This window comes from Hemibagrus wyckioides, linkage group LG26 (genome assembly GCF_019097595.1).
Source record: "Hemibagrus wyckioides isolate EC202008001 linkage group LG26, SWU_Hwy_1.0, whole genome shotgun sequence".
Lineage (NCBI taxonomy): Eukaryota > Metazoa > Chordata > Actinopteri > Siluriformes > Bagridae > Hemibagrus > Hemibagrus wyckioides.
In genome coordinates, this window is record NC_080735.1 from 14,480,299 (window position 1) to 14,497,668 (window position 17,370).

The 17,370-nt window shown below is 39.8% G+C and overlaps 1 protein-coding gene across 1 annotated transcript; it reads left to right on the top strand.

Annotated features, from left to right (window-relative positions):
* Window positions 1-1,245: 1,245 nt before the first annotated feature.
* Window positions 1,246-15,890, top strand: metap1d (methionyl aminopeptidase type 1D (mitochondrial)). Its single transcript, XM_058380925.1, has 10 exons — window positions 1,246-1,343; window positions 6,324-6,487; window positions 7,514-7,663; window positions 7,875-8,023; window positions 9,467-9,509; window positions 9,691-9,854; window positions 13,144-13,241; window positions 14,260-14,307; window positions 14,407-14,485; window positions 15,512-15,890. The coding sequence occupies exons 1-10, from the start codon at window positions 1,295-1,297 to the stop codon at window positions 15,588-15,590; spliced, it is 1,023 nt and encodes a 340-aa protein (XP_058236908.1). The 5' UTR covers window positions 1,246-1,294; the 3' UTR covers window positions 15,591-15,890.
* The last annotated feature ends 1,480 nt before the right edge of the window (window positions 15,891-17,370 follow it).

The window sequence follows — 17,370 nt, forward strand, 5'->3', positions numbered from 1 at the left end:
GGGGCACTGGCATACTGGAACAGGTTTGTGGGCCTCTTAGTTCTAGTAAAAGTAAATTGTACAAGAACAACTGCCATTGTATAGAATTGTGAGCTTCTTTGCACTTTTTTGGCATCACTTTGGGGAAAGCACCATATATAGGCATGATGTTCAGGTATCCACAACCCTCATTTTTGTTTATATTTTTGTCTGCTTTTGTCTTGCTATCCTAAACTACAGTGTTCTTAGCTTTGTTGCGATCCAAATGCATTTTATAGTCCCTTCATCACTTTTGAAAGGGTTTGCAAGGGCATAGTCAAAATTGCATTTTATTATAAAATGGAATTGAGGTGTAGCTGATTTTGTTGCTTTTAACACAGTTTAACACCTGTTTGTCAAGACACAGGTTCCTGCACATTGTAGGGTTTTTGTTTAATCTTGCAAGTCTTGCTGTAAATTTCGATTATATACTTATATTGCTGCACTATACACCAAGCATAACATTATGACCCCCTGCCTAATATTGTGTTGGTCCCCCTTTGGCTGCCGAAACAGCCCTGACCCGTCATGCACCTTTGTATCAGAACCAGCATTAACTTCTACAGCAATTTGAGCAACAGTAGATTGGATCACACGGGCCAGCCTTCTCTCCCCATGTGCATCAATGAGCCTTGGCCGTCCATGACCCTGTCGCCGGTTCACCACTGTTCTTTCCTTGGACCACTTTTGATAGATACTGACCACTGCAGACCGGGAACACCCCACAAGAGCTGTAGTTTTGGAGATGCTCTGATCCAGTCGTCTAGCCATCACAATTTGGCCCTTCATCAAACTCGCTCAAATCCTTACGCTTGTCCAATTTTCCTGCTTCTAACACATCAACTTTGAGGACAAAATGTTCACTTGCTGCCTAATATATCCCACCCACTAACAGGTGCCATGATGAGGAGATCATCAGTGTTACTCACTTCACCTCTCAGTGGTCATAATGTTATGCCTGATCGGTGTAGCTGTGCATATTACATAACCGGTGTAGCTTATGAGGTTATAGGTTAGTGAACTCATAACTGTCTATAATAATTATTAAACTACAGCGAGGAAAATTATTATTATTATTATTATTATTATTATTATTATTATTATTATTATTATTTGTAGTAATATATGTTATATATGAGTGTTAGAATGAAAGTAAAACCTGACTAATGTGTTATTGCTTTATGTTACCTGTAATAAATATCTCTGAAAATAGACCTGACAGGCGCGCGCGCGCGCACCCGCGCGAAACTCACGTGACCCGCGGTGCACAGAAAACATGGCGGCGCCCTGTGTGACAGCTCTGCGGCGTGTGTTATTTCAATCAGGTAGGGACGCAGGTCTTTATTTTAATGTAGCCACAAATGCAGATTTTCACATGATAGATGTTCTCCTGATCAGCGCTGAGACTGCACCGTGTAACCGTGCTTTTTCTTTCGGCTCGGACCTTCTTGGTAGTAAGCTATGAATCATTCATGTTTTGGTTAGGAGTGGCTGTGTGTTTATTACTGTTTTCGTCAGCAGTGCGAAACTAACATGTCACACCCATTTTTCTTTTGGCACAGCACATAACAGGTGAGAATGTAGGGTATCAATTAGATATTATACCCCCGGTGGCCAATTTATTAGGTACACATACCTTGGCGTCACCTACCTTGACTTACTGTGTGTCAGTGAAAAGGGGTGTTGGATTATTCTCAGCTCAGCAGTGGGATCATTAAACAATTAACCATGTGATAAAGTAAAGAATAAAACACAGTGGAGTGTACTGTTGTGGTCAATAATCAGGACTGGGTGGTGTGTTTTTATTATCGCCTGGACATTTGAGAGAAGATGCTTTCCAAAAGCATGTACTAAAGTATTATATTACTGTTATAGCACTGACTAACTGCTGTAACCCAAGGGTATCTATCCATCCATCCATCCATCCATCCATCCATCCATCCATCTATCTAACCACCCACCCAAACCCATCTATCTATCTACCTAAACCAGATCTATCTATCTACCTACCTACCTACCTACCCACCCACCCACACTACCCACACTACCCACACTACCCAACCCATCTATCTATCGTTACAAATTATTTATTAAAGCACTTTACCCATCCTAAATTTACTCCCTTGTTTAGTCTTGGCCTATTCCCACCCACGATTTAGGTCTCCCCTATGAAACGACAGCTACTAGTCTGGGAGACTAAAAGCTAATACCTGCTTCCTCTAAGATGTGTGAAGCCAGCCAACAGCGTCTTTTCATACTGCTGCTCCTACTGTGTCACAGGGTGGTGAAACACCATCATAACCTTTATGAAGCCAATGAATATCTTGTGTCCTCTGCGACTGATGGGAGAGAGAAAGTTTTCCATTCCTCCCGCCCGGAAACCAGAGAATTTTGCTTGTCACTATTGTGGATGGTTGTTTTATTATGTAGATTCACACTTGTGATAAGGCGAAGGTTTCTGATGCACCACTCTGTAGCATGGACATTTAGTTTTTATCCACTTATAGTTGTGTTTATGTTGTTAAATGTCTGCTAAATCCTCTGATGAGGTTTAATAAGACAAAAATGCATCTGAAAACTGGCTGAAAACTTAAAGTGACCGCTTTGCTTCTGATCGTTGCAAAGCACTGACACTGGAGACTCCTTCAGTACTACATAAATACTCTGTTCATCTATTGTTGCCATAGAAACAATGATAGGGAATTGTCAGAGCTGCTGCTCTAGACCTTCTGACCAATCAGAATTGAGCACTGAGGTCAGGTCAGAGATTATGACCAGTTCTTTGGTTCATATTTGAACGTTATTATTTTAAAGTAATCCTGCTGTGTTCCTATTCATATTACTGTAGCAGGGAAACGGTACATCAGTGCAGATCTACATTTAACCAGGCTGTTTACAACACACACACACACACATACACACACACACACACACACACATACACACACCGGAGGAGGGTAAAATTACTCCAAATCCTTACTCAGCCATATCCTCTCTCCTATTCGTTACACCACCCAGACCACACTACTGCTCAGGCATGAGCTTGCTTGCTTGCTTGCTTGCTTGCTTTCTTTCTTTCTTTCTTTCTTTCTTTCTTTCTTTCTTTCTTCATTCATATATATTCTTTCTTTCTTTCTTTCTTTCTTCATTCATATATATTCTTTCTTTCTTTCTTTCTTTCTTTCTTTCTTTCTTTCTTTCTTTCTTTCTTTCTTTCTTTCTTTCTTTCAAAACATTTCTTACTACTTTATTTTCTTCTCTTTCTTTCTTTCTTTCTTTCTTTCTTTCTTTCTTTCTTTCTTTCTTTCTTTCTTTCTCTCTCTCTCTCTCTCTCTCTCTCTCTCTCTCCCTTTTTTCTCTTTCTCTTGCTTTCATTCTTTCTGACTTGAGCTCTTTTTCTTTCTTTCTTTCTTTCTTTCTTTCTTTCTTTCTTTCTTTCTTTCTTTCTTTCTTTCTGTTTTCAGACTCTGTATGTTCTTTTTTTCTTTCTGTCTGTCACTCTTCTGTTTTACATTTTGTCTTTTATTCATGTCTCCTTCTTTCTGGTTTCTGTCCTTCTGATCATCTGTTTGTTTGGTTTTCCGGTCTCTCTCCCCTCTCTCTCTCTCTCTCTCTCGCTCTCTCTCTCTCTCTCTCTCTCTCTCTCTCTCTTTTTCTCTTTCTGTTTTTCAATCTGTCTGTCTGTTTTATTTGACTATTGTCTATTAGTCAAATAAAAGTCATCTATTTGACTGTCTGTTTCTGTTTGATTATTGCCCTGTCTGTCTGTCTGTCTGTCTATCTATCTATCTATCTATCTATCTATCTATCTATCTATCTATCTATCTATCTATCTATCTATCTAACTATCTATCTATCTATCTATCTATCTATCTATCTACCTATCTATCTAACTATCTATCTATCTATCTATCTATCTATCTATCTATCTATCTATCTATCTATCTATAGTCTGTTTAGCTACAATTTATATATTTACCCCCCCCCCCCACCTCCTCCACACTTCCTTTGCCGCTGCTCTGTTCATCAGTCCGTGGTTTTTTTTTTTTTCCTCCTCCCCTCCCTCCCTCTCTCCCTTCCTCCCTTTCTCTCTTTCATTGCTCTATTCTGGGTCTGTGGTCACTCAGCTCAGCTCTGTTCTGACTTTGTGGTTCTCTTGCTCTGCATCACTGGGTGGTTTTACAGTAGCGTGTGCAGCGTGGCTCCGGTGTGGCGGCTCAGTATTTTGGCCGTCCTCTCGGATGAATTATGCTTGTAGTAAAGTCCGAGATTTCGGAACAAGAAAATGGCTGATGTAGCACCGAATATTCTAAACACTGGAGGAAGGCTTGAGAGAGAGAGAGAGATGGAGCATGAGCCTCTCAAAATAAAGTACGTCGAGGACTAAAAGCCAGAACTAACACTCAGTGACTTAAAGCAAACACGGGGAAAAGTAAATGTGGTGCAAAAATATTTGTACACTATTGTTAATGTCCTTGAATTATTATGACTCAATGAATGTGTTTATGTGGATTATGATTATATTCATGTATGTTAATTGATATTATTGTGGTTAATAGGCAGACGTATTTTTCAGTAGTGGTGTAGAAATACCAGAGGGTAATCCTATTAAAGGAATACTTTCATGATCTGCCTCTGTAGTGTGTGTGTGTGTGTGTGTGTGTGTGTGTGTGATCAGGCGGGAATTACAACATGTTGATCTTTAGTAGGGAAAAACCTGTTTAGTTCATAGACGATGTTGTTGAACTTTTATATGAAAAATATACTTTTCTATAACACATTTTTCCCTTTGCTGATCAATATCAGTTCCATGACTGAGAACCTGTAATGTGGTCTTTATCAAGGGTGCCAATAATTCTGTAACTCTGACTGCCTATCTATCTATCTATCTATCTATCTATCTATCTATCTATCTATCTATCTATCTATCTATCTATCTATCTATCTATCTATCTATCTATCTATCTATCTATCTATCTTTTGTTTGTTCATTCTTTCTTTCTTTCTCTTGCTTTTGTTCTTTCCATTTTCTGACTCTCTTGAGGTCCATATTTCTTTCTTTCTTTCTTTCTTTCTTTCTTTCTTTCTTTCTTTCTTTCTTTCTTTCTTTCTTTCTTTCTTTCTTTCTTTCTTTCTTTCTTTCTTTCTTTCCACCCTTATCCATCTGTCTATTCTTTCTTTCTTTCTTTCTTTCTTTCTTTCTTTCTTTCTTTCTTTCTTTCTTTCTTTCTTTCTTTCTTTCTTTCTTTCTTTCTTTCCACCCTTATCCATCTGTCTATTCTTTCTTTCTTTCTTTCTTTCTTTCTTTCTTTCTTTCTTTCTTTCTTTCTTTCTTTCTTTCTTTCTTTCCACCCTTATCCATCTGTCTATTCTTTCTTTCTTTCTTTCTTTCTTTCTTTCTTTCTTTCTTTCTTTCTTTCTTTCTTTTCCCTCCGTGTCTCTATTTCTCTCTGTGTTTCTGCCTCTCTCTCTCTCTCGCTCTCTTGCTCTCTGTTTCTCTTACTGTCTCTCTTTGCCTGTTTCTTTCTCTCTGTCTCTTTCTCTCTGTCTCTCTCTCCCTCTCTCTGTCTCTCTCTCCCTCTCTCTGTCTTATTCTATCTGTCTGTCTGTCTCTCTCTCTTTCTCTTTGTCTTTTTCTGTCTGTCTCTTAAACTCTCTCTCTGTTTCTGTGTGTTTCTCTCTGTCTCTCTCTCTCTCTCTCTCTCTCTCTCTCAGCACATTCTTTCTTTCTCTTGCTTTGATTCTTTCCATTTTCTGACTCTCTTGATCTATCTTTTTCTCTTCTCTTCTCTTCTCTTCTCTTCTCTTCTCTTCTCTTCTCTTCTCTTCTCTTCTCTTCTCTTCTCTTCTCTTCTCTTCTCTTCTCTTCTCTTCTCTTCTCTTCTCTTCCTTCCCTCCCTCCCTCCCTCCCTCCCTCCCTCCCTCAGTAGTTTTTAATTGTGTGTGTTAGATACTGACAAACTGTCAATAGCTGTGTGAGAACTATATTTATGTATTCACACCATTCACCAGCTGCCCTTGGTTTTAATCTGTTATTGACTTTCAAGCTGTTTTCTGGTTTCAGAGGAATGTGTAAAAGTTCTCGTCTGTGGTAATCAACCCCACTACAGCTACAGATGCAGTGAACAGAAGCACCAACATTGTGTAAAAGATATTGTTTTTATTTGTGTTTTTATTTTATTCAGTCACGTGGTGTTTTATTTATAGTCATGGTTGTTGTTTGCTTGTGTTGGGGTTATTGTGTTTCTGGTTTGTGTAATAGTTGCATTATGGTTGTTTTCTGGTCGTGTTGGTGTTGTGGTCAGTCTCCTCAGGCCTGTCACAGAGAGCGGTGCGGTTGCCAGGATGTCAGCGATGCTCGTGCAGTGCCCAGTGTCAACAACGCCGCTACTTCTTCTGGAAAAAACGAGCGGGTTCGCAGAGCGTGGTTCGGCCCGCCGTGGTGAGACCGCCTTATCCGGTACCCGAGGTACTCATAATAATATTCAAAAATGTTGAATTGAAATGTTTTGCATCTTATTAACTGCATATTGCTTTAACCGATGGACGTTATAACTCAGTGTTGTCCTGTAAAGTACATGCCCAGGATGACTCACGATGTCGGAATATTAATGATCTGTAAGGAAAAAGGGAAATAAAGTCCATGACTGTATGAGGATTCATTTCCATCTTCCCTTTATAATCATCTGATGAAAGGCTGACAGATGAGCATCTATCCCAGATGTGTGTCGTCCTCGTTAATGTCCCCAAACAGGATGCACTGTAAATCAGCCGACAGGAACACACATGCTTCTACACACAGACTGTTTATATGTGCAGTACGCACTGTACCTGTGTCTCCAGACCCCTGACTCCCAGATCTGAACAAACTCAATCAGTTAGGGTGCGATAAAACATAAAGACGTGTGAATACATGAATGTAAACTGTTCTTTCTTTCTTTCTTTCTCTTTCTGTGTTTCTATTTCTCTCTTTGTTTCTGCCTCCCCACCTCCGTTTGTCTCTCGTGTGCGCTCTCTCTCTCACTCTGTTTCTCTTTCTGTCTCTCTCTCTTTGTTTTTCTCTCTCTCTCTCTCTCTCTCTCTCTCTCTCTCACTCTTTCTCTCTCTGTTTGTCTTTCTCTCTCTATCTTTCTCTTTTTCTCTCTTTTTCCTCCCGCACTCTCTGTCTCTCTGTCTTTTTCTGTCTGTCTGTCTCTCTCTCTCTCTCTCACTCTTTCTCTCTCTCTGTTTCTCTTTTTCTCTCTCTGTTTCTCTTTTTCTCTTTGTTTCTCTTTTTCTCTCTTTGTCCCCCACACTCTCTGTCTCTGCCTTTTTCTCTTTCTCTCTCTCTCTCTCTCTCTCTCTCTCTCTGTCTTTCTCTCTCTCTGTCTCTGTCTCTCTCTCTCTCTGTCTTTCTGTCTCTCTCTCTCTCTCTGTCCTTTTCTGTCTGTCTCTGTCTCTCTCTTTCTCTCCTTCTTTCTCTCTCTCTCTGTCTCTCTCTCTCTCTCTCTCTCAGCACATCCAGAAGCCAGGCTACATCTCCTCCAGCTCTGTGCCCGAGTGGCCTGACTATATTGAGATTAAGGATGAGGAGCAGATTGAGGGTTTGAGGAGAGCGTGTCGACTCGCTAGACAAATCCTCCTCCTCGCTGGAAGCAGCCTCAAGGTTCTTATCCTCAGTTTCTAGAACATTCGGTTTATCTGACTCAGGGTCTGAACTTCGAGTCAGTGTATCATATGTTTCCACATACATGTACTGAATAATGCACTAATGGGGTTAGTATCCAAAATCAGATAATAAGATTATGTGGTTTGTGTCAAAATGAACATGTGGGGATGGAAACATAATCGGGTTCATCCTTTAATTCTGATCACAGGTCGGTATGACAACAGATGAAATCGACTTCATCGTCCACCAGGAGACAATCAGATACGATGCTTATCCCTCACCGCTGCACTACGGTGGCTTTCCCAAGTCTGTGTGTACGTCAGTAAACAACGTGGTGTGTCATGGCATTCCAGACAGGTAACCACAGCGGTGCCGTTTCATTAGTCTGGTGTTTAAAAAGCACTGGAAGAACTTTCCTGTGAAGAACTGAACTGTTGTAAGAATGCGCTCTTAGGCAAGATAATAGAGAACATTCCTCAACAAGCTTGTTTTATGTACTCGCTTTTAGCGTTGGTGTTAACGTGACAGGAAGTTACCTCAGATGTTTGCGGTAAAAAAAAAAAAACGTGGGTGTGTGTTTGAGTGAGGTACAGGTCTCGAACTTGTATTCACTGAGGTGACTAGCTAGCTAAAGTGACCAGAGTGTTATTTTTTAGCGAGCTAGCTTGTTTAGTTTTCAGTTCATTCGTTTTAAATTCATGAAAATAAAACAAATATTAGTGATTGGCTCATTTTTTCTTAGTAGGAGTCTTAAGTTAGCTAAATAAGCTAGCTAAAGTGACCAGAGTGTTATTTTTTAGCGAGCTAGCTTGTTTAGTTTTCAGTTCATTTGTTTTAAATTCATGAAAATAAAAGAAATATTAGTGATTGGCTCATTTTCCTTAGTAGGAGTTAGCTAAATAAGATAGCTAAACTGACCAGAGTGTTAATTCTAGCTAGCTAACTTAGCTAACCGGAGCCTCCTCTTGAGGAAAATTAATCACTAACATTTGATGAATTTATTTAAAAACCATTGTGGACACTTTGTCATTTTGACTTTATTTATTTATTGTAGTTTATTTATTTCTAGCAGCAGATTTACAGCCTGATGGGGCAAAGAAACTCAGGTAAAGCTTTTGCTTGGGTGTAAATAAACTACTCTTTAAAAGGAACTAGTCTAACATAACTAGTAACTGATTTTATAATTCTGGCACAACAATAAACCTTTAATAAAAGTCTGAAACACCAAACATTAACGTTAGCCACTTCCTCATGTTAGCTAGCTTGAAGCTGGCTACAAGCTTGTATTTCAGTAAATGTTGATTTCTGTTAGCTAATTTTAAATAGCTCGTCCAACAGGTTACAGGTTACCGCGAATGTTTGGATGCCAACAGCAACGTTTGGCATTAGCATGTTAGCAAGTGGTTTGCCAGCTAAATTTACCACAGGTAAACTAACTGGCTAACATAGTTAACTGGCTACATTCCTCCTAACAAAAGCTGAGCAGATGTACAAATGAATAAGTATTGCCTGACTTTCTTCTGCCCTCGTATATTGTTACCTCAGTTTGTCACGTGTGAGGTGGAAGCTGCTGTTTAATGGCTAACCAACTATAATTATTGTTAGCTAGCAAACCAACGCGAAGTGAAACGCCAACTTGTAGTTAATATTCCCTTCAGGTACTGTTTATAGTCTTCTCTAAATAATTATGTCAGGAAAGCAGACTTCTTGTGAATGAAGTCTCGTTAAAAAATGAACACGACTAGAAATGTTGATTATTAAATGTCGTACTTATATATTATATATAAATTTCTTTTTCAGTCGGCCACTTCAAGATGGAGATATCATTAACATAGATGTGACTGTAAATACACACACACACACACACACACACACACACACACACACAATGTACACAAAATACACTATTTATTAAACTATTCATTATTATTAATATTATTATTATTATTATTATTACTACTGCTACTACTACTATAAGATCTTATATAGTTCTTCATAAATTCTGTTTTTGTTATAACATGTAGGTTTACCTGGAAGGTTACCATGGTGACACCTCAGAGACGTTTCTGATTGGTTCGGTGGACGAGCGAGGTAGGAAGTTAGTAGACGTGGCGCGACAGTGTAGAGACAAGGCCATTGCAGTTTGCGGACCGGGACGCCCACTGTGTGTCATCGGCAATACCATAAGGTACACACTGTGTGTGTGTGTGTGTGAGAGAGAGAGAGAGAGAGAGAGAGAGAGAGAGAGAGAGAAAGGGTGAGTGAGGGAGAATATGAGAACTTGTGTGTGTGTGTGTGTGTGTGTGTGTGTGAGTCAGAGAAGAGTACAAGAAAGAGAGAAGGCTTTGAGCATGTATGAGGGACAGTGAGTGTTTAGCCACACACACACACACACACACACACACACACTGCCCTCTGTTTATTTAGTTTTTCTTCACTCTTCGTTGTTTTGACAATTTCATGCTGAATCTATTTTTCAGAAAAATTTAAGCTGCAGAAAGGAAGAGAGAGAAAGAAAGAAAGAAAGAAAGAAAGAAAGAAAGAAAGAAAGAAAGAAAGACTATAGGGGAACAAAAAGAATGAGAAGTAAAAGCAAAGCAAGAGCGTGAAGTAAAAAGAAGAGAAAATGAAAGGAGACCGGAAGACAGAGGACAGAGAGAATGACAAAGAAAAAGAAGAGAAGAGGAGAGATAAAAAAAAAAACAACAACAACAAGTGAATAGCAAAACATGAGGAAAGAGAAGAGGCAGGAGAAAAGGAAGGAGGAGAGAAGAAAGACAGAGTTAAAGAGCAAAGTAGAGGGGGAGAAAGGAAAAGAAGTGAGAGCGAGAGGAAAGACAAAAAGAGAACAGACATAAATAAAGAAAAGAGAGGAAAAGCAACAAGAGGGAGGAGGACAGAGGGCCGGAGAAGGGAGGGAGAGAAGCACAAAAGAGGAAAGGATGAGAAGACAACAAGGAGAGAGAGAAAAAGAGAAAGAGAGAGAGAGGTAGGAAGAAGAGACAAAGTCAAAATTAAAGGATAAAGAGGAAGAGATGATTGGAGAAATGAAAGAGGAGAGAGATATGGCGGGTGAAAATACGTTATTTACAGATCCATCCTTCATGATGGATTAACATGGCAGAAAACACACACAAACTCTCTCTCTCTCTCTCTCTCTCTCTAATCTATAATTAACTCAAGGACTCTCCAGTGCTCACTAGCCTTTGTCTGGAGTGTAAGGATTCAGCCTACACACACACACACACACACACACACACTTGAAACTCGAGAACGTCAGCTCTAAAGCCTGGCTATAAGAACATCATCTCAACATAAACACGTGAAAGACAGAGAGACAGAAGCAGGGAGGACGTGATGAGTCGTGGCTCTGAACCCTCCATTTCCCATCGCAGTGTTCCGAACAGCACTACATAGAGTTAATGTATTTCTGGGCTCGCACAAAACGAACAATTACCCAGAGTGCACCGGGGTTCTCTCCCTGCAATGGGGTGTAAATTACAGGTTAGCTGGTCTCGTTGTGCGTACATGCGCGCGTGTGTGTGTGTGTGTGCGGGTGTGTGCGCGAGTGTGTGTATGAGATGTAAATTACAGGCTAGCTCGTGCTGTCTTGAAGAAATGCAGTGTCTGCCAGGCAGAGTCCAGCTCCCTGCCGAGACACACTCACAGCCACGGGGAGAAGGAGGACATGCAGAAAGGGACGACACACAAAAACCTCTTTCTATAGTGTCACACAAAGGAACACGACTAGAACAGCATTGGCCTGGTCACGCTGATTAGAGCAAAGGGTTCTCACATACCCCCTTTTTTAATCTACAAGCCCACTTGTGGGAATGTTAATATTTTGCTTCCAGTCAGTTCAATTCTGTTATTATTTCTTTTAAAATCCTATTTTATATAGAGTTACCAGATTTATATATTAAATATTAGAGTTGCCGGATTTGTATAGCGCACCATATAGTTGATCACGAGAATTTCCCGCATCTATCTATCTATCTATCTATCTATCTATCTATCTATCTATCTATCTATCTATCTATCTATGTAGATTTCATATTTGATCCATTTATACAGCCATTATATTCGTATTATCTTTAACATATATATTTATAATATATAACGTATATATGTATATTTACAAACTTGACTTCTGTATCTGTGTCTATCAAGACAATACAAGGCCCTAACCAATTACAGTACAAACCAAATTCTTATGTAGAACTATACTTTGTCCATTTTATGTGTTAATGGTTGCGTTCACTGTTGTGTAATATCTGCCGAACAAGCTAGTACATGTTATCACTTTGCATCAGCAGCCTCACTTGAACTGTGATATGGAGTTGCGTTAATGTTGCAGGGATCAAGAAAGTATCTATCTATCTATCTATCTATCTATCTATCTATCTATCTATCTATCTATCTATCTATCTAGAGAACTCAGTTCTCAGAACTCAGAAGTATTGAAATATAATGCACTATAATGCTCTCCATTTATAAACAGTCTTTCACATTGTCTGGAGATGGCCTTATAACCCTTCTCATATTGATGTAAATTTCCCATTGGGATGAATAAAGTATCTATCTATCTATCTATCTATCTATCTATCTATCTATCTATCTATCTATCTATCTATCTATCTATCTATCTATCTATCTATCTATCTATCTATCTATCTATCTATCTATCATGACTGTGTATCTATCTATCTATCTATCTATCTATCCATTGATCTGAGCAGCAGTTGCTTCCATGATGTCCTTTCTTCTTCTCATCATGCAGACACACAATACCTGAGTGCTTCAGAAAACCATTCTAGTGCAAAACTGCTGTCCGATTGCTTTGTCTGGAGATTCTATTGAATATGTACAGCAGTAATTTATTAGACTTTTCCTGTGTGCTTTAATACGAAGGCAGCTTCGTATAATAATTTTGTGTGTTTTTTGCGTAGATTTTTGTACAGGTATAGACATGCCTCTCTAAAGTAAGCTGTGCTTTTGTGCTCTCTCTCTCTCTCTCTTTTCCCCCCTCTAACTCTGACTTCTTCCTTTCTCTTATTCTATGTTCAGAGTGTGTGCAAAGACTAACACTATCATTACATGCACACAAGAGCCCATTACTTCTCCTCAGGAAAGACCTTTGTCTGTGGTTTTTTTTTTTCTTCCCTCCTCTTGTTCTAAATTTTGTACTTTTCCATATAGTTTCTCTAAATTCTTTTCTTGACTTCTTCCTTTTTACTATCTGCTTTTATATTCTTCCTCAGGAGAAGAATTGACACCTTTTAAAGTCATTTTTGCCGAAGAGGAATTGACCTTGTCAGGCCATAGCAACCAGACATCGTTCAGAAATACTCTTAGAGATCGATAAAGTTGCATCCATGCCACCCAGCATGAGCTCCTGTAGTTGCCTCACTGCTCGATTACTGGTTTCTCACTCTGTAGTACAGTGCTGTCTATCTGTGTGTGTGTGTGAATTACAGTGAAATCGCCCACTCGAACGGTTTCTGCGTGTGTCCGTACTTCATCGGTCACGGCATCGGGTCTTACTTCCACGGTCACCCTGAGATCTGGCATCATGGTAAGGGTTCAGTCTTTACTGGTGTGGTCTCAAAACCATAAAAAGAAAACACTCTTGGTGTAATATTTTTAGTGAAATTGTAATCCGTGGTCAAGAGTCTAGGGATTTTTTTCTTTGCTCTCTGGGTGGGTGGAATGGGATGGTCCACTCTCTGCTCAATCACAGGGATATTAGCCAATCTTATATGACCTCACATATGCAGATGTGGGCGGAGAACACTTTCCTCGGGAATGTGTTACGCTTCCCTGTGACAAAGCATGAGCGGCGGTTTTAAACGATGCGATTGGCTGGTTTTACATCTCGGAGGAAGTCTTCACTCCTCATAAGATAGGGGAGAGCTGGCTGGTTTTTGGACTGGAATTGGCAGATGGGTCACTTTTTCGCCCCAAATCCACAACAGTTAAATTAACCACCTCTCATATTAAAATAATGTACACGCACATTTTTCATCTCAAAAGCAGGAACCATAAAGGAACTTAACTGGAATTCACGATTTTAAGTTGGCCCTGATTTTATTCGTAAAAATGCAGCCTTAACATCAATTGGTTGGCTTGGTTCTTTCTTTCTTTCTTTCTTTCTTTCTTGCTTGCTTGCTTGCTTGCTTGCTTGCTTTCTTGCTTTCTTGCTTTCTTTCTTGCTTTCTTGCTTGCTTGCTTGTGGCTGTTGAGGGTTGGTCATTTTTGTCCCCTGCAGTTCCTCTTCCCACACAAAAGTACCTACTCTGGTTATTCAAACTAGGCCCATGAACTAAAATCAGCCTTGGTTCCTCACCAAAATTTCCAGAAGGTTCCTATGGTGTTCATGTGCCTCATGAGAGCAGTCTGTAGGTGAATAGAATAATGATTTAGAATTGAATTTCTCCAAAGAGGCTTACAATCCAGTCCAACCGTACACTCCAAGGTTCATCAGTGGTTTTCTGGCAGTCCTGGTCTTTGAGCTATTAACCCTTCATATCATCATGATTAGGATGTCATGTTGATGCCACTTTAACGTCTTGATTTTTCTTTTATTTGTTCAGCCAACGATAATGACTTCCTGATGGAAGAGGGCATGGCCTTCACAATAGGTCAGTGCTTGTGTTCCTGTTAGTGTGTGTGTGTGTCTGTGATTATATTCTATTAGCATTCTCTGTCCATTATTCTTATTTTTCTCTTTTCTTGCCCAGAACCCATTCTGATGGAAGGAACGTCTGAATTCAGGATCCTCAGCGACAAGTGGACAGCCGTCTCAGTGGATGACAAAAGGTTTTCTTCTGCTCTCCACATGTTCAAGCGTTGAGACCAGAGCAGGGTTCTAGTGACAGCCCTATTACCATTTCCCATTACTGCTAATGAGCCTAAATTAGTTATTACTGGAAAGGTAGAAGAGGAGGTTTTCTGTTGATTTTTTTTCCAAAAGGTCTACTAAGACCCAGCAGAGTGGTATGAGAGTTTTAGGTATATCACCATACGGGAGTAAGCATTTAGTTAAAATCAGTATTGTATTGGGTATAATATATGTTCTATATTTTATGCCATGAATACGTATTTCTAGCATGGACAGGTTCTAATTTAGCACATTGGGTTTGTTTCAGCTGTAAGCTCTTTACAGCAGTTTCGGAAATGTATGCTTGGCTGGTTTGATACGTCTTGGAGGAAGCATGTTACATTAGCATTCAGCCTCCTCAGGTGTTGGGTAGTATGATGGAGAGCTGGCTGTTGGATGGGAATTGGTGGGTGAGCACATTGGGAAGAAGAATGAGGGAAAAACTCCCAAAAGAAAATCTGGTAAATCTGTAAATAACAAACGGACATCCAGCACACAAGCTTTGTTTACAGACTGATCAGATTACTGGATCTTGACAGATATTTGTGATATTAGTATCAGAAACAGAAATTGTTAAATTGCTGCATTTCAAGTGTCAGTGCTCATCAACACTGGACTAGAAAAATCATCCATGTGAAAATCACAGCTTTTTATAAAATGAAATAATCCACAATTTTTTCACTTGTCTGTTTAATGACATAGATACATTTGCCCGAGTAGCCTGTCCAGCATACCCTCAGGCTAATTGCTGATGGCTCTGCCGGCAGGTGTGGACAGTCTGCACCACTGCTTGATCAGCACTTCAGACAGACTCCCATGTTTTAAGGTGGACTGAAGGGAGATGCAGTGTCAAGAGAGAGGGCCTAATCTCTAGATTTTCCTTAACAGTGAATCACTTAATCTGTTTAAATGTGAGTCATTCGTGTGTGTGTGTGTGTGTGTGTGTGTGTGTGTGTGATTTCCAGATCAGCCCAGTTTGAGCACACGGTCGTCATCACCTCTGATGGTGTGGAGATTCTGACCAAATTGCCAGATGAGGAGTGAATGCGGTCAAGAAGCTTGTGTGTGTTGTTGCTTAAAGACAAACAGGGATTTGCGACGTCCAGTGTAACAGAACCATTTCATATGAAAATACTATTTTTCAGAGATGTACTTTAACACATTTGGAATAAAATCTGTTCAGATTTGTTCGGATTAAAGGAAGAACAACATTTTTGTGCCTTATATTGTTTTTGTTACCAGTTTTATTGTAATCCCATTTAAAATGTGTGCAGTATAAAGCTAAGAGGTCTTTTGCTGTTTGTCTTTTCTTTTACAAATTAAAGCACGGAAGCCCCCTTTTTTAGTCTGCTTCCATTAAGCTCAGCTAAATGTTTCATTATTTCATAGCTCTATTAGGAGAGCGTATCTTACGTCACTCCTAAAACGTCAATCTGTCTCGAGATCAGCGCCGGAATGAGCGAGAAAACTTCGTTACGTCTTATTAACATGGCTTACGCTCACTATCTGCTCTCGTCATGAAATTACACTGGAGTAACGTCGTTACACGAGCGCATATCCACCGAGAGGTGATTTTATTTATGGCATATGAGGGCTCCCTGGCATCGTGGGGTTTCCTATATAATCGAGTTTAGTAACTGATCATATTTAGGTCTTATGATGAGATTGGACAGGTGGAGCTAACAAGCTAAACAAAACCATGGTAGATCTGCTCTTGATGGATGATACATGACACAAGACGGTATACACAAGGACACGACAGAAGTAAATATCAGATTTTATGCTGTGGTGCATTTATAGTTACATACACCGATCAGCCATAACATTATGAGCACTGAGTAAGACTGATCTCCTCATCATGGCACCTGTTAGTGGGTGGGATATATTAAGCAGAAAGTGAACATTTTGTCCTCAAAGTTGATGTGTTAGAAGCAGGAAAAATGGACAAGAGTAAAGACTTGAGCGAGTTTGATGAAGGGCCAAATTGTGATGGCTAGACGACTGGATCAGAGCATCTCCAAAACTGCAGCTCTTGTGGGGTGTTCCTGGTCTGCAGTGGTCACTATCTATCAAAAGTAGCCTTTAAGTCCTGTAAATATGGCCCATTAAGGCCCCACCTCGCAACTTACAGGACTTAAAGGATCTGCTGCTAACATCTTGGTGCCAGACACCACAGCACACCTTCAGGGATCTAGTGGAGTCCATGCCTTGATGCGTCAGGGCTCTTTTGGCAGCAAAAGGGGGACCATCACAATATTAGGCAGGTGGTCATAATGTTATGCCTGGTCACTGTATAATGTAGTGGAATATCTGAGTTCCAGTTATTAATTAATCGTTAATTATCTTACAAGTCTCTCTCTCTCTCTCTCTCTCTCTCTCTGTCGAAAACAGAAAACACTCTTCACCTTCTAGAAATCTTAGAAACAAATGTAGAGACTTGACACTTCCATTAATGTTAAATAACTTATTTTGTATATTAGTCTAGATTACACTGATCTAGACTAGATCCAGCAAACTGCACTAGTGTGAAAGCTGCTGTTATAGAAAATTAATCAACCCCTTCTGACCAATCAGAATGGAGAATTCATTAAGATTAATGATTAATTAATTAATCCAGATTTAGTGATCAGATTAATGACGTATAACTAAATAACCAGGTGTAAACGGGGTCGAAAGGTGTGAAAGTGAGCACTTGACTTGACCTGACCCAACCTGAACTGTTAAACCCTTTCTTTTGTAAATTGGGTGTGTCCTAAAAAGGAGCCATTTGGAACGGTATCCGGTTAAACCCGATGCTCGCCGGTTAGTCTGCTTTTGAACTCGG

Excerpts from the sequence above, each read along its gene's own strand:
- metap1d (XM_058380925.1), top strand. The coding sequence starts at position 1,295 with ATGGCGGCGCCCTGTGTGACAGCTCTGCGGCGTGTGTTATTTCAATCA. Across the intron at positions 1,344-6,323 it reads GCGTGTGTTATTTCAATCAG|TCTCCTCAGGCCTGTCACAG; the intron begins GTAGGGACGCAG and ends TGTTGTGGTCAG. Across the intron at positions 14,308-14,406 it reads GGGCATGGCCTTCACAATAG|AACCCATTCTGATGGAAGGA; the intron begins GTCAGTGCTTGT and ends TTTCTTGCCCAG.